General features: G+C 42.3%; 1 protein-coding gene across 1 annotated transcript; it reads left to right on the top strand.

Annotated features, from left to right (window-relative positions):
• The first annotated feature begins 1,432 nt into the window (after positions 1 to 1,432).
• Positions 1,433 to 22,876, top strand: LOC124276839 (glycine receptor subunit alpha-4-like). The gene is made up of 8 exons (XM_046712489.1): positions 1,433 to 1,562; positions 6,231 to 6,470; positions 11,643 to 11,710; positions 12,684 to 12,904; positions 13,291 to 13,373; positions 16,028 to 16,165; positions 17,433 to 17,788; positions 21,749 to 22,876. The coding sequence occupies exons 2-8, from the start codon at positions 6,311 to 6,313 to the stop codon at positions 21,962 to 21,964; spliced, it is 1,242 nt and encodes a 413-aa protein (XP_046568445.1). The 5' UTR covers positions 1,433 to 1,562; positions 6,231 to 6,310; the 3' UTR covers positions 21,965 to 22,876.
• Positions 22,877 to 24,758: the final 1,882 nt, after the last annotated feature.

The following is a 24,758-nucleotide window of genomic DNA, read 5'->3' as shown; positions in this document are numbered from 1 at the left end:
TCCAGTCGGGCCAGTAAATCTCCTGGTCTGACTGGCTAGTAAATTTTCATTAAGTCATTTTGTAAATACACCACTCTCTCCGACTTATTAAGTTTTAAATCGTGCAAAATTATCGTCTGATAAAACTGTTCATGATATCAGCAACTTAATGATGAAACGCGTGTCATGCCGATGATACCTTATTCTCATCAAATTTTGTCATATTTTGCTTAGTTTCTGCATTCAAATTTCGGGCTAGTGAATTTTTGTGGGCCAGTAACTTTCAGGCATAGCTTTCCCGACCGGCGAGCAAAATTTGGAAACTTTCGCACACTGCTTATGCAAAACAGATAGGGCCGAGCGGAAGGGAAAATAATGTCCCAGGCACTTGGAGGGAATGAGAGTAGCTGGGAGGTCTGCGATGGAGGTACAGCGGCGACCGTAATATTCCAGCAACATTTTGGCCATTTTGGGAATCGAACCCTGGTTTTCGACGAGACGAGCGAACGCCTCAACCACTAGGCTACCCCACCGCCCTAATATTTATAAAGATGCTTTTAAAGTCTATCAAACCTTTTTTCATAACATAACAGAAACATCGATGAAAGTACATGTATGTGCTTGATCATCACCATGGCAATAAATGGAAATCTGTCTCTCCCAGAAATGGTGTTACCTAGGTACATAATGCACCTAAAGTATCGATAAATCTTGTCGGCAGTGGACAGTACAAAACTTGAGTAATACAGATTTTGACTGAAAACTAGCAAGTTATCATATAACGATATCGCTATAGAGAAGGATACTGTGTAAACACGGGCTATCGATCGCCAGCAGCTGAAGGTACGAGATCGATCGTCGAGCAAGATTAGGTGAGGAGTTGTTTTTATTTGTTTGTTGTTTAATGCCGTACTTAGCAATATTCCAGCTATATTGCGTCAGTCTGTACACTCCCCCCCCCACCCCCAGTGATCAACAGCATGAGCATCGTTCTACGCAATTGGGATACGATGACATGTGTCAACCAAGTCCCGATCCCGTTAGTCATCTCTAACGACCAGCATGGTTGCTGAAGACCAATTCTAACCCGGAACATCACGGGTCTTCTGGGAAAGGAAAAAACCCGATAAAAAGTATTGTTTTTTATAACGCAACTTTCTTATGACGTCCAACTTGTCCATAATGTGTGTGTGGATCTTCACGGGTCTAGTGGCGTTGGAGAAGATAAAGCAAGTTGGTACTCCCAATTACAGATTTTTGCAAAGATTTGATCAATGAGGCTATGGAAAGTTAATTGGATGAGAAGCTACACATCAAACACCCAAATCAATCAGTTCTTTCGGGTACATAAACAGTCATGTGTACTGTCAATATATAGTTACTAATAGATAGAAAATGATTTAGAGCGGATCGAATACGTATAGCCATTGTTTACACAGACCTGCATATCTACAGCGTGTCATCCCCACAGACCAATCACCCGGGCTGCCAAGCAAGGCAGATTCTAAGCCGTCGACGGAGATGGAACAGGCGAAGCTCAATGGAAATTCTGTCGGATACGCTAAATCCTGAACAACGAGGACGTGAGTATTCAAAATTTCTGCATGACCATAACATGGTCCTGTCATCCACAAAGCACTAACCCGTGAAGATCCAGGGTATAATTGGGTTAGAAATGCTTGTCAGAAGATGCGACTAACGGGATCGGGTGGTCAGGCTCGTTGACTTTGTTGACATGTCATCATATCCCAGTTGCGTAGGTCGATGCTCATGCTGTTGATCACTGGGTTATTTACAGCTGCGACCTTAGTCGTGTCCGAAACCTTCGATCTTGGGTTCAAATCCTTGATCTGTATAACAGAAGCAGTAAAGAGCAGATATTCCTTTGATATCAGTGACGACAAAATACGATTTTGGGTCTGTGAACGTTATGTTATTCAAATATAATGGGGGACGGTGGGGTAGCCTAGTGGTAAAGCGTTCACTCGTCACGCCGAAGGCCGGGTTCGATTCCCTACATGGGTACAATGTGTGAAACCCATTTCTGGTGTCCCCCGCCGTGATATTGCTGGAATATTGCTGAAAGCGGCGTAAAACCAAACTCTCACTCACTCAAATATAATGGTGATAGATTATTAGCTGTGGCTGACCGTGTTCTTATTCGAGTGAGTGAGTGAGTGAGTTCAGTTTTACACCGCGGTCAGAAAATAATCGAGTCTGAACCAGACAATCCAGTGATCAACATCATGAGCATCGATCTACGCAAATGGGATACGATGACATGTGTAAACCAAGTCAGCGAGCCTGACCACCCGATCTTGTTAGTCGCCTCTTACGACAAAAACGGGTTATTGAAGATCAGTTCTAAACCGAATCGGGCGGTGAGGTAGCCTAGTGGTCAAAGCCGATGGCTCGTCACGCCGAAGACCCGGGTTCGAATCCCCACGTGGGTACAATGTGTGAAGCCCATTTTGGTGTTCCCCGACGTGATGTTGCTGGAATATTGCTAAAAGCGGCGTAAAACCAGCGTGTGTAGCTCGTGACAGAATATATACCCTGTTTCGTTCACTCTGGGATTTTCTGGGTGCATGTCAGTTTTACTTACAGTACTTACACTTTAAAATAATTCTTCCTCAGGTGCAAGTTTAAAACATTCAGTGTGACATATTTCTGGGACAAAGATGTGCAAGATGCAAAGGAATTTCGTTCGACACTTTAATCCCGTTGTTTTCATGTCTGGTTAAACGCGGCGATAACCTCGGTCCACTCACTCACTCACCCTCTCAGTAGCATTGAGTAGCTTTAGTGAGTGAATTAGTGTGTTTATCTGTATATTTCAGTCATATTACGGCGGGTCTGCTTGGTGTGGGAGGAAAGCCCGAAGTCATTCAGTAAACACATAACCAGGGTCCCGTTCCACAAAGCGAGTGTAGCGCTAAGGTGATCGTAACTCCCATACTTTAACATAGACTTACGACAGTCGTAGCGCTAAGGTGATCGTAACTCCCATACTTTAACATAGACTTACGACAGTCGTAGCGCTAAGGTGATCGTAACTCCCATACTTTAACATAGACTTTGTGGAACAGGGCCCAGGTACGGAAACCACAGTCTCTCAAGTAGGAGGCGTAACTGTTGTCATGGTAACATGGGGCGGTGGGGTAGCCCAGTGGTTAAAGCCGGTCACGCCGACGATCCGGGTTCGATTCCCCACATGGGTACATTGTGTGAAGCGCATTTCTGGTGTCCCCCGCCGTGATATATCGCTGGAATATTGCTAAACGCGGCGTAAAGTCATACTCACTCACTCTATCTATCCCAAAATGTTACAAAACGATTTGTCAAGGTCACAATGTCTGTTGATTCCAACATTGGCGCCTGGTACCCTCTGCCCACCGGTTGAGACTACGAATCCATGCTGCATAATGTAGAACCGCTCTGCCTGCAGCATACCACACCTCCCACAGGTGTTCTGTATTGTTCTGCACGGTTCAAAGATGAGTGAGTGAGTACGCCGCTTTTAGCAATATTCCAGCAATATCACGGCGGGGAACACCAGAAATGTGCTTCACACATTGTACCCATGTGGGGAATCGAACCCGGGTCTTCGGCGTGACGGGCTAACGCTCTCAAGACTGAAACATCGTGCTCACAGACCTCTTATACGTCCCCAGCTGACTGATAGACATATCCGATTAAAGCAGTGAAGGGGTCGATCATGCTGGAAAATTACCATCATCAATGCGTTTCTTTTTTACAAGTGTATATATCGACAGAAATGTATCAAACAAATATAATGAGAAAGCTTTCAGTATATTGGAGCGGCATTGTGTTTACTTTGTCGATACACCTGTAGATATTGCTTTCTGCGCTTAATGGAACTTGACATTCGGTCGATACATTACTTGCATATGAACAGCGAACAGAGCTTTACAGTGTTATAAAGGGCCGTTGTACTAAATGACATGTTGAATTAGAAGCCATAAATATGGGCACGATCAGTGTGGACATTGTCAGCGACAAAATACAAATCTCATTTACATAATTTCACTTTCTATTTACATGACCAGGAAATGTTTTTTGCAAATGTTTCATATATTCTTTCCCGTCACCTGTATTCGTTAAGGGCTGCGTTCGATGCTATTATGTGTTGACAGGTGTTAATACTTCATAGATGCAATGACGACGTGTTCTCGGTGAATAACTGCCGCATCGACCTGTGAGTTGAATATTGAGCGAGTAAGTTGGTTTGAAACAATTTTCCAGTTACACTACTTGAGAAAAGAGTTTCGGAGAAAGTTTTATGTCATGCAGGTCGATTTAAATATTAACAATATATGTTAATACACCATGGTAGTTAGTGAACATATTTCTAAGAGGGCTGGATCGGGTGGTCAGGCTCGCTGACTTGGTTGACACATGTCATCGGTTCCGAATCGCGCATATCGATGCTCATGCTGTTGATCACTGGGTTGTCTGGTCTAGACCCGATTATTTACAGACCGCCGCCATATAGCTGGAATATTGCTGAGTGTGGCGTAAAACTCAACTCACTTACTCTAAGAGGGAACTGGGTTTGAACAGTAACCAAGTTATGTCTAATCGTGTCTGCTTAATGTGGGAAGAAAATCCGAAGTAATGCTGGTCTCAGACTTGTACCACTGATGAAACCCACAAACACGGGCAACCCGATACACTTTAGTATCACGGACTGAATATCCTTGACAAACTAAAATATTTTTATCTATTTGGATATCATGGTTGTATGCTGACTGCATTTTTAAAATTTGGGAACATATCAGATATCGTAGCAACAGCATAAAGTTTCCGGGTTATAATTAATGCTAATGTCGTAAGATACGACTTAAAAGATGTGCAGTATGATTGGTCGATTATGTGTCATCGGATCCGGAAGGCTTGGGCCGTTGTTCATGATATCAGTCACTAGCCTAAGCTCAGTTATTGACAGGCCGCTGTCATATACAGTAAACTACGTTTTATAACGAACTGCGGTTATAACGAACTACGGTTATAACGAACTAAAAGCGTAGGGCCCTTTAAGTTAGTTATAAACGTAGTATACTGTAGCTGGAATACTGCGTTAAACAACAAACAAAAAAGACATATGCCAAACCAATCCCGTTAGCCGCCTCTTACGACAAGCATGGGCTACTGAAAAACAATTGTAACCCGCATCTGCACGGGTCCAAATACTCAGGTCACTTAGATATTCAGTCAAATTCAATATACAGCGTTTTCAGACAGATTCCATTTTGTATCAAAATGCAAAATTTGGGTTCTCCCCTGTTGCCGTCGCCAGCACTTGCCAGACCCACAACGTGCACAAGAAAGCGAGTATTTACTGCTTAAACTGTATAGTATTCTGCCCTACGACAGAATTCAGTGAGTTTAAATATACATATTCTGATGCTTACAATCAATGAGAAACGTGTAATATTCGTTTTACAGCACATCTGGGACTGTTTAAATTTCTCGGCCCAAATATGTCTTTGCTAGTTGACTCAGGGTAGACACATGCTACTCAACTTAGATTGAAACTAGGGGACATATAGCTCGTGCGCAGAAACATCGACCCAGTTCAAGTCAATATAGAACGTCAATGTATAGAACGCCCAGTCTTCAAACGGGCTCCATTTGAGCTAGAGGGAAAAATATCGGTGGGAATTATGTAAACTGACCACTGAAAATAAATGAAGAGACCAGGTGTTCGAGAAAAGGTTAACATGACCTGATGCTCTCTGCGGAGCTGATCGGAGTTACGTGTAATGAAGTATTTACAATATGCTTGCTTCGGGTCGGTGGGTGATTGACATAACGTGACTCAGGCATGCAAGTATGTACAGAACAGCGAGATCAATGAATGTTAAAGCAAACAGGTTCCATCGAAACATTAACCGTTCTTGTCCCTCTGAAGATCACTGGGAATGAGTGATGAAATATGTATATATATATATAATTGATTGCATTTACATGTTTAAAATATTCTCTCATAGAAGTTATATTATTCTTAGCGTGAGGCCAGTGCATATGTTTTTATGTGGACATTTCCGGTTGAGACCATCCGGGTTGAACATTGTGAGGTGAATGTCAGTGCTAACATCCGGAAAATACCCATCGATACGATGAATTGATTCATAGTCCTGCCGCAGAGGCCATTACGTACTGAATCAATTCAAGCTTTGACAAGTGAAGAGTTTTGTGGCATGAACGATTACACATTAACTTTTCAGGTGATGGTCGGTTATTCTCGGAGAGAAGTATTTTCAGCGAGATGAACATTGGGGATATTCTTTGAGACCTTTGCGTCAAGATGGCGTCGGGAGTATCACTGTTTATTGCCTACGCCGTGATGAGTCTCAGCTTTCATCAAACTCATGGAGCAGATGATAATGTTACTGAACATGATGTACTGAATCGTCTTCTGGACCCAAGGTGTTATGATTCTACAATAAGACCGGGCATTGATGAAGGTAGGTGAAGGTCAAGGTGGATTAGTGTAATCCTTGCTCGTTTTGCTGTAGTCACGTTTCCTTTTGATTCGAAGAATTCCAGATTTGAAGGTTTAATTTGCATCCGATCATTTTGGCCGCAACCATTTCTTTTCAGGAAGGGACAACAGATTTGTACTGCAAGAAGTCATTAAGTTCAAGAAACTAAAACAACCCGAAACATCGTGTTGTAATAAACAATTGACGCCGTGGACTTTTACGTACGAGGGTTGATTGAGGTTCATATAGAAATATATGCTTGATGGAGAAATCTTTTTTCTGTGCGGTGCATAAGCTATAGTCTGACTGAGTATGGTTTTACGCCGTTGTTAGCAATTATTCCAGCCATATCACGGTGGGGGACACCAGAAATGGGTTTCACAAATTGTACACATGTGGGGAATCGAACCCGGGCCTTCGGCGTGACGAGCGAACTAGGCTACCCCACCGCCCACATAAGGTATAGCCACAAGTATTTCAGCTGGATAGGGCATTACACCAGTTCATGGGTTCCGAGGGTGCCATTGTTCACCGTCTTGCGAAAGCCCAGAAAATAAATAGAGCACATTATGCTGCTTCACTCAGGCAATTACGGGATGAAATAGTGACTAAGATACAGAAGCTGAGAATGACCTCAGACCTACTGGTTGGCGCCATCTTTATTCTCCTGTTCTACCTCTGTCAGATTTCCGTTGGCATAAATCAATGAAAACAAGGCACATGTCACAATATCTTTAAATTCACTTTAATATGTAGTAATCTTTTATGAAATATTATATTTGGAAAAAAGGTAAAACGGTTTGTTTGGGGTCATGATTGTTTGAAAACCCGAGGGCACACCTTCATCTACCTCCCTCATGGGCACAGACCATAAGCGGTTGCTTTTGGGATAAATAGGGAACAACAATCGTCAGCTGTCGTCAAGGGTCTGGTAAATAGGGGACCGTTCATAATTTATGGGGGCAGAGAGGAGGTGTGATGATTTTTATTGAGAAGCATGTACAATGTGAATGACCCCCCTACAATTTATGTACAAAGTAAGTGACCCCCCTGCATGTCATGTACAAAATCAATGACCCCCGATGCTCATGCTGTTGATCACTGGATTGTCTGGTCCACACTCGATTATTTACAGACCGCCACAATATAGCTGGAATATGACTGAGTGCGGCCTTAAACAACGAACAGACAAAACATCTAGTAATACTGCCCAACAACTATAGTGATGACGTCACGTTATTGATGTTTCTGTGGATTCAAAGCCGCTAATTGACTTGCCATTTTGAAGGAGCATTTTAACAAGTACAACGCTACAGATCAATGTGCAGAAATTATAGAGAAAATATATAGTAGAGTACGTATGATTTATGTCGGAGAAATCACTGGAATTTGTTTATTCCGGACGAAGAACCAACATATTTTGTGTGGCATCTCCATTACTTTAGTGCCGATTTCGTCATTACCGAAGAATGTTTTTACGCCGCTCTTAGCAAACTTCCAACAATATCACGGCGTTCGCTCGTCGCGCCAGAGACTCAGTTTAGATTTCCAAAATGAGTGGAAAATGTGAAGCTCTATTCTGCCGTTCTCCGCCGATTGCTTTTGAAATGCGGCGTAAAACTATACTCACTCACTCTGAATTTTTAAGTTTCAAATATGACATCGTTTGTGTTGTCTTCAGCCCTTACTGAATGTTGTATTACTTCACAACTCAAGGAACAATGTTTTTTAAAGATATATCATTACATATGAACATACAAAACGTTTCTTGGCAGTGGATCACCGTGTTCTTGCCATTACCAAAATGAATTTAATTAATGACGTCAGCGGTTGCGAGAGAAAACGTAACCGTTGTTACCCAGGTGTGTACATGAATTTTGATACATGTGAGTGAGTGAGTGAGTGAATGAGTAAGTTTGGTTTTAACCCGCTTTCAGCTATATCACGACGGTGAACACCTTAACCAATAGGCCACCCCACCCACAACCCAGTTAATACGAGCGTCTCTCTTGCTTGACGAGTAAGGATCTATGCCGAAACGTCGCATTATAACAGAATATGAAGTTGTTACCAAATAAAAGCATCTTGTCTTTAATGAGTGTTGTTTAATTCCTGGCACAGCCTCGGCATACGGAGATACATGCAATCAATGTAGAATGTTCCTCACACTCCGGCACAGCGATGACTTAACATAACATCACTGCCACAGGCTAATTTGCATATCACGTGACCAGACTTTTCACCTGTTTGTAATCAAACGCGCATATTCATAATAAGAAGAGACTGGACTCGCGAAAGCTTTTCGGCTCGCTCTTCATAATGTTTTACATTGTTACATATACTGTAAATCAACAAACTAATGCGTGTATTAAATAATGCGAGTGCAAACCTCAAAACGAAAATGCGTGCATTTATTAATGCGAGGAGACAAATCAGGAAATGGTTGACCAGAATGACCATACTCACTAATGACTACACTCACAACTTTGGGAAATACTATACTAGTATTTAATCCGACTCTACAGTAGTGTAAACATCTTAATTCCCCGAACACATGGGCGTTTGGATCAAAGGCTTATTTCCTTTCAACTGTTAGTACTATTAATTGACAGTAGGCAGCGTGTAATCATGTAGTACTGCGGATACTCCGGAAAAAACTGCTCGTATGGAGGCTGCAAATAATGCTATTATAACCTCAACTGCTTCAGAAGATCATGTAGTCTCTAGACGTGGCGTCAAAAGGAAGCGAAACAACAACCATTATTCTCCAGAAACCAGAGCAAAAATAGCAAAGTACGCTGTTCAACACGGAAACACACGTGCCGCGCAGCACTTCAGCAAAGAGTTGGATTTTAGTGTCGGAGAAAGTACAGTTCGGGTCATGAAAAAGGCGTACCTTTCTGAAGTGTAAAAACATGTATATTCTTCCACAACTACGACAGTAAGGTTTATGACAGTACATATTTAGATATCAAACTGGCTGCGTCGTTTGCTCTCCGTCGGCTTCGATGACAGCACGTGGAGCCGTACACCTATGTAAACAAAGGATCGCTACGCAAATAGAAATAGTGTTACATGTTTTAGGATATTTTCTCAGTGAAACTAAACCATTCTATTAAAGATGTTTAGTTAGATGTGTAGACTCGTCAAAAATAAAAGAGTAAAAGAAATCTGTACATTATATTGAATGGACGGCGCAAGATGTGACGAATCGTCACATTTTTCTGGTACTATGCTGGCTTGCCGCATGGAACTCTGGGTAGGAGAGTGGAATGTTCCTATGCCGAGGCTGTGCCATACATTCTACATCCTCCCTCGCGGAAAACACCGAGTCATGTCTTGATAACATAGCTTCGTATTGAATATTAACACCAACCAACGACTACATGACCGAGGTTTATAAAGGACATAGGCAAAGTTTACATTACGTGATAACAATGTTGGTGTTACCATCCACTGGTTGTTCAGAACTTCATTACCACATCTAACCATCACAGACGAGGGTCGGCTTTCTGAAGTTAGAAATCTATCGTAATGTCAAAGAAAAATCATTGAAGGTAAATAACACGAACAAAACAAACAAAAGTTCTACCTTTCTTCGTTGCCATAGTGTACATTCATGTATACATTGTGTTCCAATTATGGAAATTACCGTAGCAAATGCAGAAGGAGCTGTGCCTTGTTTATAAACTGGTGTTTACTTGATCGCTTAACCCATGGATTTAATGATCCATGATTTTGTGTAACGCCGCAATATTTCAGCTTTGTGACGGATGTTTATTAATATTCGAGTCTGGACCAGACAATCCAGTGATTGAGCATCGACCTGCACAATTGGGATACGATGACATGTGTCAACCAAGTGATACGCTTGTTTGTTGTTTACCAAGACAAGACAAGATTTTATTACGTCAAAAGACCAAAATAATACATGTCACTGACAATATATTGGTCTTTCAGCACATGACAGGATTATACACACAGTATAAATTGTTATTAATATGCAATGATTATAACACTGTCCAAGAGCAAGGGTGAGGTGAGGTGAGGTGAAATTGGGTTTAACGTCGTGCTTGGGAATAATTCGCTCATATGACGACGTGCATGTGTGTGTGTATGTGTATGTGCGGCTGCTTGTACTAGCCCAGACACATTATACTGACTCCGAGCCGACCAGTCCTTGGTGTACCCATTTATGCCGAGCGCCAGGCAGGGACCAACAAGTACCATATTTTAACGTCTTTTTCGGTATGACGCGGTCGGGGTCCGAACCCGCGACCTTCCGCTCTCCGGGCGGACGCTCTAACAACTACACCACGGAGGCGGTCCCATGAGCAAGGGTATACACAGTATACACTTATAAGTATTTATGTTTATTTCTTTCAATCATAACATAATCAGTACATTTGGCAGCGTTAAAGATAACGCCATCATTTTCACTTTTCAGCATTCCGACAAATTTATACATATTTGCATTTTCAAGGAGAGTAAGGATTAATAACCCCGACGTTTTTCCTGATACTTAGGACAAATAAGTAATACGTGATACTCGTCTTCAATGCCATGTGGACACAAGGGAAATTTCCTATCAATAAATGGTATTTTTGGTACACTCCATCTACCTTTCTCAAGACGAAAGCGTGGCATGGCAATTCTGTACTTTTTAACATCAATATTAGATAAATATTTCTCGAAGCAAAGAATGTTTTTCTTAATATAAAGATACAATCTGGTTCCACTTAGAGTTGACAACTGGTGTTTCCACATTTGGGAATATATGTATCTAACCCCTTTACCCCTGCACTCACCAATATTCCAGCTATGTGGCGGCGGTCTGTAAATATTCCAGTGACAGATACCATGAGCATCGATCTACGCGATTGTACACGACGACACGTGTCAACCAAGTCTGCGAGCCTGACCACCCAAACCCATATATTAGTCTGACGACAAGCATGGGTTGCTGGAGACCACTTCTAACCCGGTCGGCCAAATGTTTTAATCAACATCACATTATTTGCGTTGCCCGGTAATTTGTAATCGAGATTGATGTTAAATAATGTACATTATTTTACATAATCTGCATCCTTGTGACCAGTTATGTATCGATGTATCGTGGTATTCATTTTCTGACCTTGTGTTTGATGTTTACAGGGGAGGCAACCCGTGTTGAGATTGATATGGCCTTGAATTCAGTCGGCCCCGTCAGCAATATCAAAATGGTAGGTCAAGGCATCGTAATGGCGACTTCTCTAGTCAGGGAACCTGTGGTTTTATTTTTCTGGAACAAATTATGTTTCTTTATGTTATGCTGCGTTTGTTTGCTGTTTGATATATTCAGCAGTATCATTGTCTATAAATAATCGAATCTGGAACAGACATTTTAGTACATCAAGAGCATCGATCTACGCAATTGGGATACGATGACATGTGTCAACTACGACAGGAAGTCTGATCACACGATCATGTCCGATTCAGTCGTCTCTTTCGACGAGCGTGGGTTGCTGAAATTTGAATCTAATTCAAGCGGACGGACGTGCATTTGATCGCGGACCCGAGTGTAAACGAAGCAGTTTTGTTTGTTTGTGTGTTTAACATCACACTCAGCAACGGTTCGCTAAACGACACCGGTCTCTTATCAATAGATTCTGGACCAGACAATCCTGTGATTGACATCCTGAACATTGATCCATGCAACTAAGACACGATCACATGCAAACCAAACCACCGGGCCGGACCCATTTAATTATTCTTGAGTTTCGTTGTTTTTTTGTTGTTGTTGTTTTAATTCGAGAGAGACGATTTCACGGTTGTACATTGATCCGTACGTGTCCACGTGGCTGAGGACTTCGGGGTCACGTTAATATATTATGTGCAACATAATAATAAACAACATATTTCTATATCTGAAAAGATGATATGCAACAGGTATATACAAGAGAAGCGATAATGGGAAAGAAGGTTAGCAAAGGACAGGGTGGTTGAAGAGAGGAAATCTCTGTTCTTATTCATTTAGAGTATAAAATATTAGTAAGTTAACATATGTAATGATCATGTCTGGAAACACAGAAGGCATTTTTGGTGAAAGTCCATTTAGTTATTCGCCTTTTACGACAACCATATGGGTTGGTGTGAACCTATTTCCCTGTCCCGAATGTAGTGAGGTGAAGTCTTGGAGATAACCTGATGTTTCAGGAGGTGAGCACTAGCTTCTTCCTACGGCAACAGTGGCAAGACCGACGTCTCATATACGACGACTTCAACCGCAGCATCGTCATCAGCCACAAGCGTCTGGAGTCCCTGTGGGTGCCGGATCTTTACTTCACCCAATCAAAACACGAGGTTCTACACAACCTGACAACACCAAACATCATGATTCGACTCTTCCCTAACGGGACTATTCTCTACACACAGAGGTGGGTTGTTCGTGTAGTGTCATATCGTCATATCGTGCGTGTGTCTGAATATCGAAGACCAGAGGTTTGATTCCCCACCGCATCAAACTAATGGCGTTTACAAAGCGTACTTGTTATTACACTGTCTGCGCGCGCGCAAGAAGTGAGTGAGTGAGTGAGTTGGGTTTTACGCCGAATTTGGCAATATTCCAGCAATATCACGGTGAGGGACACCTGAAATAGGATTCACACATTGTATCCATGTGGGGAATCGAACCCGGGTACTTCGGCGTGACGAACTAACGCTTTAACCACTAGGCTACCCCACCGCCCGTGTACTCCTCGAGATTAGCTGACAGCTAATATTACATTTCAACTGTACATCTTGTGGAACGTTCTGTTTCCAGGCTGTCGGTGGTCGTCCAGTGCCAGATGAACCTGGTCAAGTTCCCCATGGATTCTCAAACCTGTTACATAGCAATGGAAAGTTGTAAGTGGTCACTTGGTCCTGTGGGGGTTAACCATAATTTAACTAGAATAAAGCGACCCCCTAAAACCCCTAAAAAAAAACAACCCCAAAAAACAAACAACAAACAACCCCAAACAAAAAAAAACAACAACAACAACAACACACACACACACCCAAACCCAAATAAACAAAACAAAACAAAAACAACAACAACTAAAAACAATGAAACCACCGCACCACCGTCTATTTCTAAATATGCCCAACGTTCATGTACTTTAATTTCCAAAACCTGGCCCCCACAGTATATATCGCTTGTTACTAGGACACCAGGTTTCTAATTTTTTTAGTCACTGAGACATATTAATCATTGTCTGTATTTTCCACACTTAAGATCCGGGGTAAAATAGGTCTTCAGCAACCCATGCTTGCCACAAAAGGCAACTATGCTTGTCGTAAGAGGCGACTAACGGGATCGGGTGGTCAGGCTCGCTGACTTGGTTGACACATGTCGTCGGTTCCCAATTGCGCAGATCGAAGCTCATGCTGTTGATCACTGGATTGTCTGGTCCAGACTCGATTATTTATAGACCGTCGCCATATAGCTGGAATATTGCTGAGTGCGGTGTACAACTAAACTCACTCACTCACTCACACTGAAGACACTGGTTGTTACCGTTTACAAACTGAAAATGTGGGTGCAAGAATGATTTCGGATGAAAATAGAACATCACCCTCGTGATGAGAGCGAATATATCAGTACACGTCTCTGAAAGCCTCGGCGTTATAAACGTCTATCTACTCTTGTTAAGTGGATGAGATTCCCCTAAGTCATCGATCTCAGCTTCATAGCAATACCGCCGAGGAGAAGATTGCTTCAAGAGCACAAAGATTATCGATTACTCTTTACACACTGTTAAAAATAACAAGTGTGTTTTGTCATAAAATTGGAGAAGAATTCATAAAAAGTATATTCTTACTGAAATATATAGTAAGCGGTGCTTGAATGTTCCTAGGTGTAAATACAGATTGTCAGGCAGAACAAAAGAAGGTTACCCTATAAATAGATCTATACCGGGATATCCGAAATATATATTTTAGCCTCTGCGGCTCGACACACAAAAGAACACGTGTACACCCACTCTGGATTGTGCTAAAATAAACAAGAAGACAAAAGTCATCAATATCCCCGCAATGACAAAATACTCTTCATGAATATGTCTACTAGTTATGATTATGTCAAATGTTTTGGAGCGTATATAGCAAAGTGGAAGGAGAGTATTGAAAGGTTTTTAAGATCTGCTCCAAAAAGGAGCACTACCACCAAATTCAGTTGAAGCCTAACTTGTTGCCATGGAAATGTAACAAGATGACATCCTCATAGTCACAGCCTAAGTCACGTTTCCACGGAAACCAAAAAAATAAATTTGTATCTGAGTCTAACCATCAAAAGGCACATCTAGGGATCATGCTTGATATGAAAACCAAGTTTGATGAAGCTAGAATATATAGTTCAGGAGATGTGCTCCAGACAAGATGACATCCTCATAGTAACAAACCTAAGTCACGTTTCCATGGAAACCACAAAAATAAAATTCGTATCTGGGTCTAACTCCCAAAAGGCACATCTAGGGATCATGGTTGACATGTGTACCAAGTTTGGTTAAGCTATCACGAATATTTTAGGAGATATACTTCGGACAAAGTGTGACGGGCGGACGGAACTTGTTTCTATATCCCCGCGGGGGATAACAGACAAGATGCAGGCTTTTGAATGGTGGTGTATTTCATACGGGTATCATGGTGTTTTGGGATCCAGGATTTTGGAGAAGGGGAGGTGCACATATATCATGAAGTACAAAGGTTAGGGGGGCAATGCTCCTCAGGGAAATTGTTTTCTGGGGAGAAGGGGGGTTACCCCCATTCCAACACACACCTCTGGATCCGCCCCTGAATGAGAATTCAGTTTGCTGTATTTCAGCGACAGTTTTCAGCCAAGTTACTCGGATAACGAATGTAGGTTAATGTTTCTGCCAATCTAGTTTTCCAATGTATATTCATGCACTTTCTTTCGCCAAGAAGTTTACATCACACAAGGGATTAAACCCAGGATTAATAGGTTCATTCATGAATGATACTACTGGTGGAAGAGAATCCAGTCCTAAGACATTGGTGATGATCATACATTTGGGCCCATTGGACCTGGGACAATTGCCGAACATAAATCTTTGAACAGTCCCAGAAGGCGCGTCTTCTCGGGTGACATTCTTAATGCTGATTTACTAACATGATACATCTCTTTTCTACATGCCGTTACTTCCTGTTTCATACACTGTAGATGCGTTGTTTGTCGGCACAAGAAAATGTGTACACACAAAAAATTAAATGCCTACTATAGTTTTTTGTTCTTCGCCGCGAAGCCCATACCACAGTGCCAACTTACTTCGGAGTTACCTCCCTTCCCCACGCAGTGTAAACATTCGGATCGCAATCCGAAACAATCAAAATGTTTCAGTGATACTTTTGTTCAACTAACAATCTATCATGTATTGTTTCCCGGTTTGCAGTTATTTAAAATTGTTCCAGAAAACACAAGAAGAATATAAAATTCCCTCTCTTCCATTGTAAGGCTGCTTTTTGTGTAATCATGGCTTATACAGAAGGAAATGTTGTTGCAGACAGCTTCACCGCCGACTCGATGTACTTCCGGTGGAGTGCGAATCGTCAAGCGACGTCAGTGCGACCCGAGGCAAACATCCCCGACTTCAGTATCTCTGACGTCATCGCCGAGGATTGTTCTTCAACATATGCCATAGGTATGTTCTGATTGATCCGTGGGACGCTTGGAACAGTGAACGAACATGTTTGTGGCCGCACAGAATTATATAACACTTGTGATATTGAAATCTTCTCCAAGAATAGCGATTGGGTATTGTTTTACGCCACATTTTGTAACTATCACTGGATTTAAAGGGTATACCCTTATATGGGGATCGAACACCGACTGACCGGGTTGGCCAACACTAGAAAAACTAGGCTTCCCCACCGGCCATTTTTTCGCTCTGGTGGCGAAGTCGTCTAAGGCCCTGAATTCGGCGAGTAGAGTTACCTCCCATGGATAGCCAGGAAGCTGTGCTTGTGGATTCGTTCAAATTCGCCAAACCGGTTGAATTGAAACTTGTGGTACACATAGTTCAACCTTTCACCGAGCTCATGGGCCGCAGGGCAGTCGAGTGGTTTAAGCGTTAGCTTATCACGGATTCCTTAATATTGCTTGTAAAAACCCAACTTACTCACTGGCTATTCTAAATTCAAACTATAAGTGATCGATTAAATCATTATGTTCTCAACGAGGGCATATCAACCTAAGGGTTCTTGGCCTGCCATAGAAAATAGTTCCTGAGATATTCTAGCAATGTTATTCCTGCCCTGTAAAATGTCTTCATCTTGGTTATCGCTCCTTCTCTGGTACAGCTTAAAACAATCAGTGAGTTCAGGGAAGAGATGTCAGAGGTTGCTATGTCAGGAGAGAGAGGGGCGTGGGGAAGTATTTTATTGCCTCAATCAACAGCCACCTTCGTGACCACCGCTTGTGATTCCGGCACTCGCGTCCCTCTGGTGGCCATTTTTGCGACTGGGCTCCGTGAAGCGCAAACGGGCGTAGCTGAAAGAATTGTTCACTTGAGGGACTACTTTTGAGTAGTAATTGAGTCTGTAACGTGGAGTTATTCTTCATATATTACCCGTGAAGATCCGGGTTAGAATTGGCCTTCAACAACCCATGCTTGTCGTAAGAGGCGACTAACGGGATCGGGTGGTCAGGCTCGCTGACTTGGTTGACACATGTCATCATATCCCAAATGCGTAGATCGATGTTCATGATGTTGATAACTGGATTATCTGGTCCGGATTCGATTATTTACAGACCGCCGCCATATAGCTGGAATATTGCTGAGTGCGACGTAAACCAACGATAAACAAACAAAACATCAAATTACAAAAATAATTACCTATGAAGAAAAAGGCCCTTCGATTTACATTCCCAGATGATGAAATATCAGATGGTCGCTTCAACATTTTCAGGAAATTTTACATGTTTGAGAGCAGTCCTCCACCTCAAGCGGGAGATCGGCTTCTACGCCACACAGACCTACATCCCAAGCGTCCTCATCGTCGTCTTATCCTGGGCCTCGTTCTGGGTCGACCACGAGGCAGTTCCCGCCAGAATCTCCGTGGGGCTCCTTACAGTGCTCACAATCACCACCCAGAGCTCGAGTGCGCGCGCACAACTTCCCAGGGTTCCCTACGTGAAGGCGATTGACGTCTGGATGACGTCCTGCCTGGTGTTCGTGTTTGCCGCCTACATGGAGTATGCTGTCGTCACGGTGCTGTCCCGACGGTTTAAGAAGCTCAAGACAAATACCAAGTACAAAGAGAAGGTAACATATAACTAAATCACAGCACCGAAAGTCAGATTTCCCCAAATTAACCTTTAAGAGTGAGTGGGTTTGGTTTTGGGCCGCTTTTAGCAATATTCCAGCAATATCACGACGGCGTGACGAGCGAATGCTTTGACCACTAGGCTACCCCACCGCCCCAATCTTTACGAGACTTCTCGATTAATGGCTATACTGCGAAACTCAAGATCCGACCCACCCTTTTATCAGCTAGTTTACGTTTACGAAAACACACGCACTTGGTTAGCCAATAAAATTCTCTGTAAATACTTGTAATTTTTCTGTTTCCAAATGTATTTTGATCAGGCTGATTTGGCCCGTGAAGATCCGGGGTAGAATAGGTCTTCAGCAACCCATGCTTGCCACAAAAGGCAACTATGCTTGTCGGAAGAGGCGACTAACGGGATCGGGTGGTCAGGCTCGCTGACTTGGTTGACACATGTCATCGGTTCCCAATTGCGCAGATCGATGCTCATGCTGTTGATCACTGGATTGTCTGGTCCAGACTCGATTATTTACAGACCGTCGCCATATAGCTGGAATATTGCTGAGTGCGGCGTAAAACTAAACTCACTCACTCACTCACTCTGGCTGATTGTACGGCATCTGATGAGCTTCCACCATTCTATTTGTCGGCTTGTTGAGGTCGAAGAAATTAAGGAACAAGCGGCCTTTGGGAGGCATACATTCGTATAAGCATTGTTTCAAAGTTTATAGGGCGGTGGGGTAGTCTAGTGGTTAAAGCGTTGGCTCGTCACGCTGAAGACCCAGGTTCGAATCCCCACATGGGTACAATGAGTGAAGCTCATTTCTGGTGTCCCCCGCCGTGATATTGCTGGAATATTGCTAAAAGCGGCGTAAAACCAAACTCAGTCAGTCAGTCAGTCAAAGTTTATAGTGGCGGTGGGGTAGCCAGGTGAAAGCGTTCGCACGTCACGCCGAACACCTGGGTTCGATTCCCCTCATGATTCGGTCCTTTCCCCATCAAGCTTACGGGCCTTAATACACCTGAAAATCAAACACTTTCAACCATCAGCAAACTGTTGTGATATTCTAGACAATGAAATATGTTCAAAATGTCGGTGTACCAACTCACGCATTTTTAAACATTAAGTACCATTCCACCTAAGAATCATGCAGAAGTCGATTGGCTTGACAATGACTTGAAATTTTGTCAGTCTCTTTATTTGGCCATGTAAAATGTCATGTCATGTCACTCAGAATGTTTTCTGCTCTCACTATTTTTGATTAATTAGCCGTTAATTAGAATTCTATGAAATTGACTCCAGAATGTGTACGAAAATGCTATTTTTCAGTTGACAATATTGTTAAAACCATTCGTTGCCGTCAGAATTCTTTTACTTTGTGTTGAAAGAATACGGATAACTTCCACTTCCATATTTTTGAAGAGTTGTTTAGTACAGCTCCATAGCAACAGTTGTCAAGGTAACGGGTACTCTAACCTATGTGACATTATTGTGATGCTGTAATTGCTATTGCTGTGCTAAATACAATTATCAAATTATGATATCAAGATAAAAAGAGTTTTGAATTTTTTTAAATGAAACTTTGAAATTTATAAAAAAATCATAATTTTCAAATTTTGACAGGAAATAATTTGGTACATTTACCAAGAGAATTAAACTATTTATTGAATATTCTACAAGAAATTATTATCTAAGCATTTAAGAGGACTGTTAGTTTCATTTTTCGACAAAAATAACAGGAATTTGCAATGTCAACCTGTTGTCGCTCGTCTACCTCCATTAATCTGGACCGGTGGGGTAGCCCAGTGGTTAAAGCGTTGGCTCGTCACGCCGAAGACCTGGGTTCGAATCCCCACATGGGTACAATGTGTGAAGCCCATCTCTGGTGTCCCCCACCGTGATGTTGCTGGAATATTGCTAAAAGCGGCGTAAAACCAAACTCAGTCAGTCAGTCCATTAATCTTTGGGGAAATATGGACGTATCGTGAAAACTAAGGCATACATTTAAAAAAAATCACAAAGATGTTTAATGAAGTGATGTGATAAAATTCTGAAAATTTCGACCAAATTGGTGATTTCCTATTATCCAAAATTCCCAATTTTGCATGATTCTTACGTGGAGCTGGACTTCATAATCATTTGAGAGTGTTTGTAGTATCTTCAGGATATGGGATTTCACTGTGATAAAAATCGCATTCTGCATAACGTGGTTGGCATGGTTACGTAGTTTGTGTTGGCGATTAGGACATGGACTGGCGTTTGCACTTTGTTTCGCATTACACCGTAGATGTGTTGACAATAACGACCCGTGTCCCGTGCTTCTATAACTGTCAGTTGCATGAGTACCTCGTCGTATTGATTGACGAGAAATACAGTACTGATCTGAGATTTATCAAGATTTGAACAGGCTAGCCACGCTCAAAGATCTAACGCAGTGAGATCGATATGTCATCGATCTGTACGCATCAACGTAGGAATCGTGTAAATGTGCTTAACGCCGATATAAATAGTCTGTGAGTTATATAACGGCGTGTCTGCTTCATGTGGGAGAAAACCCCGAAGTAAATGATATCCTGGGTGGTTAACATTTAGTGAGTGAGTGAATTTAGTTTTACGCCGCTCTCAGCAATATTCCAGCTATATGACGGCGGTCTGTAAATAATCGAATCTGGACCAGACAATCCAGTGATCAACAGCATGAACATCGATGTGCGCAATTGGGAACCGATGACATGTGTCAACCAAAGCCAGCGAGCCTCACCACCCGATCCTGTTAGTCGCCTCTTACGCCTCTTATGGGTTACTGAAGGTTCATTCAAACACGGACCTTCACGGGTCGGTTAACATTTAGTAGAACAAATGAACATGGACATATGTAGACAGAAGCAGTTTCAAATTTGAGATAATTACAAGCAAATAAATATCCTAAACGCCAGAGAATAACCAGTCTCGATTATCCTACGATTCAGATCGCAGTCATATGAGCGAAATATTATTAGGTACAACGTTAAACCCCATTTCACCTCACCTCACCCCCATTAAAGAAGGCTTCTCGTACATAAGACATACATTTGTACTTGTCATCGTCAGGTTAAGATGCAGTGAGATGCAAGTTGTCTTTGTTCCAACTGTAACCAATTGTTTTGGCAGATCCCTGTCCGAGATTCTCGGTTTCAACAAAATGCACACACCGTCGTCTCAAAGTATTCAAAGCTGCAGCTGGAATATCAGCAAACCGAAACATGAGTCTCATTAACCTTTTCCGACAATGACCTACTTTTTAGCCGATCCGAATTTTCTCGTGTGAAAGTGAAAACAGATATCACAAACAACTATGGTTACACCGAATTCCAATTCCTTGTTTCATAGGAAAATGGTATTTACAAATGAATTTTATTTTTAAACTTTAATAACATTGTATTTCTATATTTTATGGCGAGGTGTAGGCAGCATGACCTAAATTAAGACGTCACAGACTGCGCCAGTTTCATGAAGTCGTAAAATGATTCATAATGCATTTGGCTCATTGGTTACACCTGTTATGTGTTGTTTGGGCTTATTCAGTTTAGTTCTGTAACGCACAATGTGATTGATGTAATATCAAGTCCGTACCAGACCGCCACACTTTTCTAGCCGCAGAGCCTCGTTTTGAATATTCCACAATTTCAAGGTTTCTGTTTGTCAGTGCTCGCTGTACGACAGAGCACGCTGCACGACATGTTTGCAAGGATTATAAGGGAGCGTAGTGTTGCAATATACAAGTGCTTAGATGTATCAAATAATACTGATTAATATTTATGTATCCAGTTAAATGAATTGGTCAAAAATTCTGGACTGGTTATTGTACTAAGTTGCGCAATAGGACAGAACAAAGTCAACAGGAAACGAGACTGTTGTGTAATCAATGTTGTGACTTGATGATCTTTTCTGAACATTGTGTACTCTTATTCTGCAGGTTTCCATGTCAACAGGCCAAAATACTGGAATAGAAACACGTGACAATAACGACAATACCCTCTCAACGCCTGGAAGTGGAAGGGACCCCGGGAAAATTGTTGATAAGGCGTCCAGGGCTGTATTTCCGGTGGCGTTCGTGGTGTTTAACATCGTCTACTGGATGTACTACAGACTGTCGGGCCATCTGACACCCGAACTACACCGGATCAAGTAATCAGAACTCCAGAGTTGTCTCCCTTTCTTTTGTAAACGTCCACACTGACTTCTTACTTCGCTGTGCAGAGTTGCGCCCCTTAGTTATGGTAAGATCCGTCTCCCGTGTGTACGGTTAGTGGGTTCATGTATTATAACTGATGTCGTCCTTGGCGCGTCATGATAACTGAAGTATTGTCCAAGGCGTCGTTGAAGCATCCTCACTCACTCTGGTCCATCATCTCAAAGACCATTTTCCGTATTTTGTTTTGCTAATTTGTTGTTTAGCGCCGCACACAGCAATATTCCAGCTGCATGGTGGCGGTCTGTAAATAATCGAGTCTGGACCAGATAATCCAGTGATCAACATCATGAGCATCGATCTATGCTTATGGAATACGATGACATGTGGCAAGCATCTCAGCGAGCCTGACCACCCGATCCCGTTTGTCGCCTCTTACGACAAGCCCGGGTTGCTTAAGACTAATTCTTTTTGAAGCAATATCTGTAAATTCGTTATGTTAAACTCTCGTTATGTTAAAATCTTTTCAAGTATATTTTTGAAGGTCTATTTTTGTAGCCTTGTGTGGTTGAAAGTTAGAGACTTAAAAATTACAAACAACGACGTTTCTCTTTAAAAAACACTGACTGATTAAAATATTATTGAACAATAATCTAGGTTCTATATCTCAAAATATTATAAGTGTAAAGTATTCCTGTGTAAGGGCAATTTAAATGCGAATAATGAAAAGTGAAGAAATGTGAACAACCTGTGTATCTGCACCGAACGTGCTGTTTGAAAGATACAATATCCGTCTGAACACAAGTGTCCGGATAATCGCGGTTGTGCATTATGCTGTGGAAAGAGAAGTGATTCAGATATCGTCCACTTGTCAACTTTCTCACGTCATTCGGTGAAATAAACATGTTTGAAAAAGGAAACTTTTGTATGTTTTTTGAAATTTGCGTGATCTTCGTGATTTTACTCTGAAAACCATCAGGCAGAAAGAAGGTAGATCCCGTGCAAGAGGATCAGATCAACCCCAGGATCAAGTCACTCTGGAGTGTTTTCGTCAAAGGATCAAGTCATTCCCCCCAGGCACGTAACACTCCCCTTTGCAGAACAAACACTACCAAGGATAGAAACACTATACATTATCATTCATCGTTTATGTCATCACCCTAATTGTCAAATTCACTAAAAGTCGCCACAAATAAACGAAGATTCTGAACCTTTTTGAGACAGATATCATGGACACGTACACTGACGTTCTCTCATCAGCTTGAATGCTTTGTTTGTTGTTGAACGCCGCACTCGGCAATATCTTGCACACTATCCTCGTAGCATGTCCTCCGAAACACAATATTCAACTCAGTCGAAAACTTCTGATACTAACCGATTCCTATAAGCACGCGTACTGATTCCTGTGCGCATGCGCACCTGTCATGATATACCGAAAGTACGGAATAAGGAGGTGGAACTACTGTTTTAAATTAAGTGTGCTACTAATTTAGGGGTGACTATTGAGGAGGAAAGAACCATTGCCATATCGATAGTCTACTGCAAAATACTATTGCGACCAACTATTGCAAAACTATTGCAATACTATTGCTATCGGAGACTCAACAATTGCAATCCATCGATAGTTCGATGCATCGTTACAGCCCTAGTTACTATTATAACATATATACCCTGCAAAACCAAAAACAAACCGAAACGAAAAAGTGGTTTTCAGATGTATAACGTATGCACTCTATGAATAAATAACAGATCATAATAAACTGACCGGCAAAAGAAAGTATACCAAAAACTACCATTTCTCAAATTTAAAAGAAATATTTTTGTAGGTAAATTATACACTGAAACATGTCGCCCAACGTAGCAATTTGATACCTGCAGTGAAATTCACGTGCACGTCGTGAATAAAACGTTGAAGTGGTCAATTGTATAAACCATGATTTTGGGCCTCTGTCAGAGTTCCACATGCACTAAGGGTATAAAAGTGAGTGTGCGGACAGGTTACACATGCAGTTTGAAAAAAATCACCACAGATATGCCACGACTATCAGCAGTTGAACGTGAGAGGACCATAGGTATGCTCCAGATGGGGTCGACACACGCCAACGTTGCAAGAACCTTCGGCTGCACCCGTGTAGCCGTCTCTAGACTGCTGCAACGTTACAGGCAGACGGGCCAGACACAGGACAGACCAAGAGGTGGGAGACCGCGAGTAACAGACCAGCTGAAGACCGGCATTTGAGGACGTTACACCCGAGAAACCGTTTCCTGACGGTAACGTCATCTGTCGAATTCCCTTGATCACCATGTCAGTCGATACACGGTGGCTAGACGTCTTCGGACAGCAGGTATCAGAGCCTACAGACCCTACACAGGACAGGTGTTGACCCCTGACACAGACGTCACAGATTGCGTTGGGCCCGAGTTGTTCGTCCTTGGCAGCGACGAGAGGAACAACGTGAACGTTCTACAGTGGCCAGCACGTTCTCCAGACATGTCCCCGATCGAGCACACGTGGGATGCACTAGACAGACGCGTGCGGAAACGCCCTAACCCACCACAGAATAGACAGCAACTTGCACAAGCCCTCCAGGACGAATGGCGTTGCATACCACGTGACCTTGTCCGACGTCTGACACCTTCGGCTAGAAGGAGGCTGCGTGCCTGTATTGATGCAAGGGGCGGACATACAGGATACTAAAGTGGTGGTAGTGAGCATTTATTGTGTTCAACTCAGTACCAGTTTATCCTCTATGTGATTGAAAACTGGTTTTAACGACCCCCAGTGAACTTGCGC

The sequence above is a fragment of the Haliotis rubra genome, unplaced genomic scaffold (genome assembly GCF_003918875.1).
Source record: "Haliotis rubra isolate DU_JTF1 unplaced genomic scaffold, ASM391887v1 Scf214, whole genome shotgun sequence".
Lineage (NCBI taxonomy): Eukaryota > Metazoa > Mollusca > Gastropoda > Lepetellida > Haliotidae > Haliotis > Haliotis rubra.
This window is presented reverse-complemented; position numbering and strand designations above follow the sequence as displayed.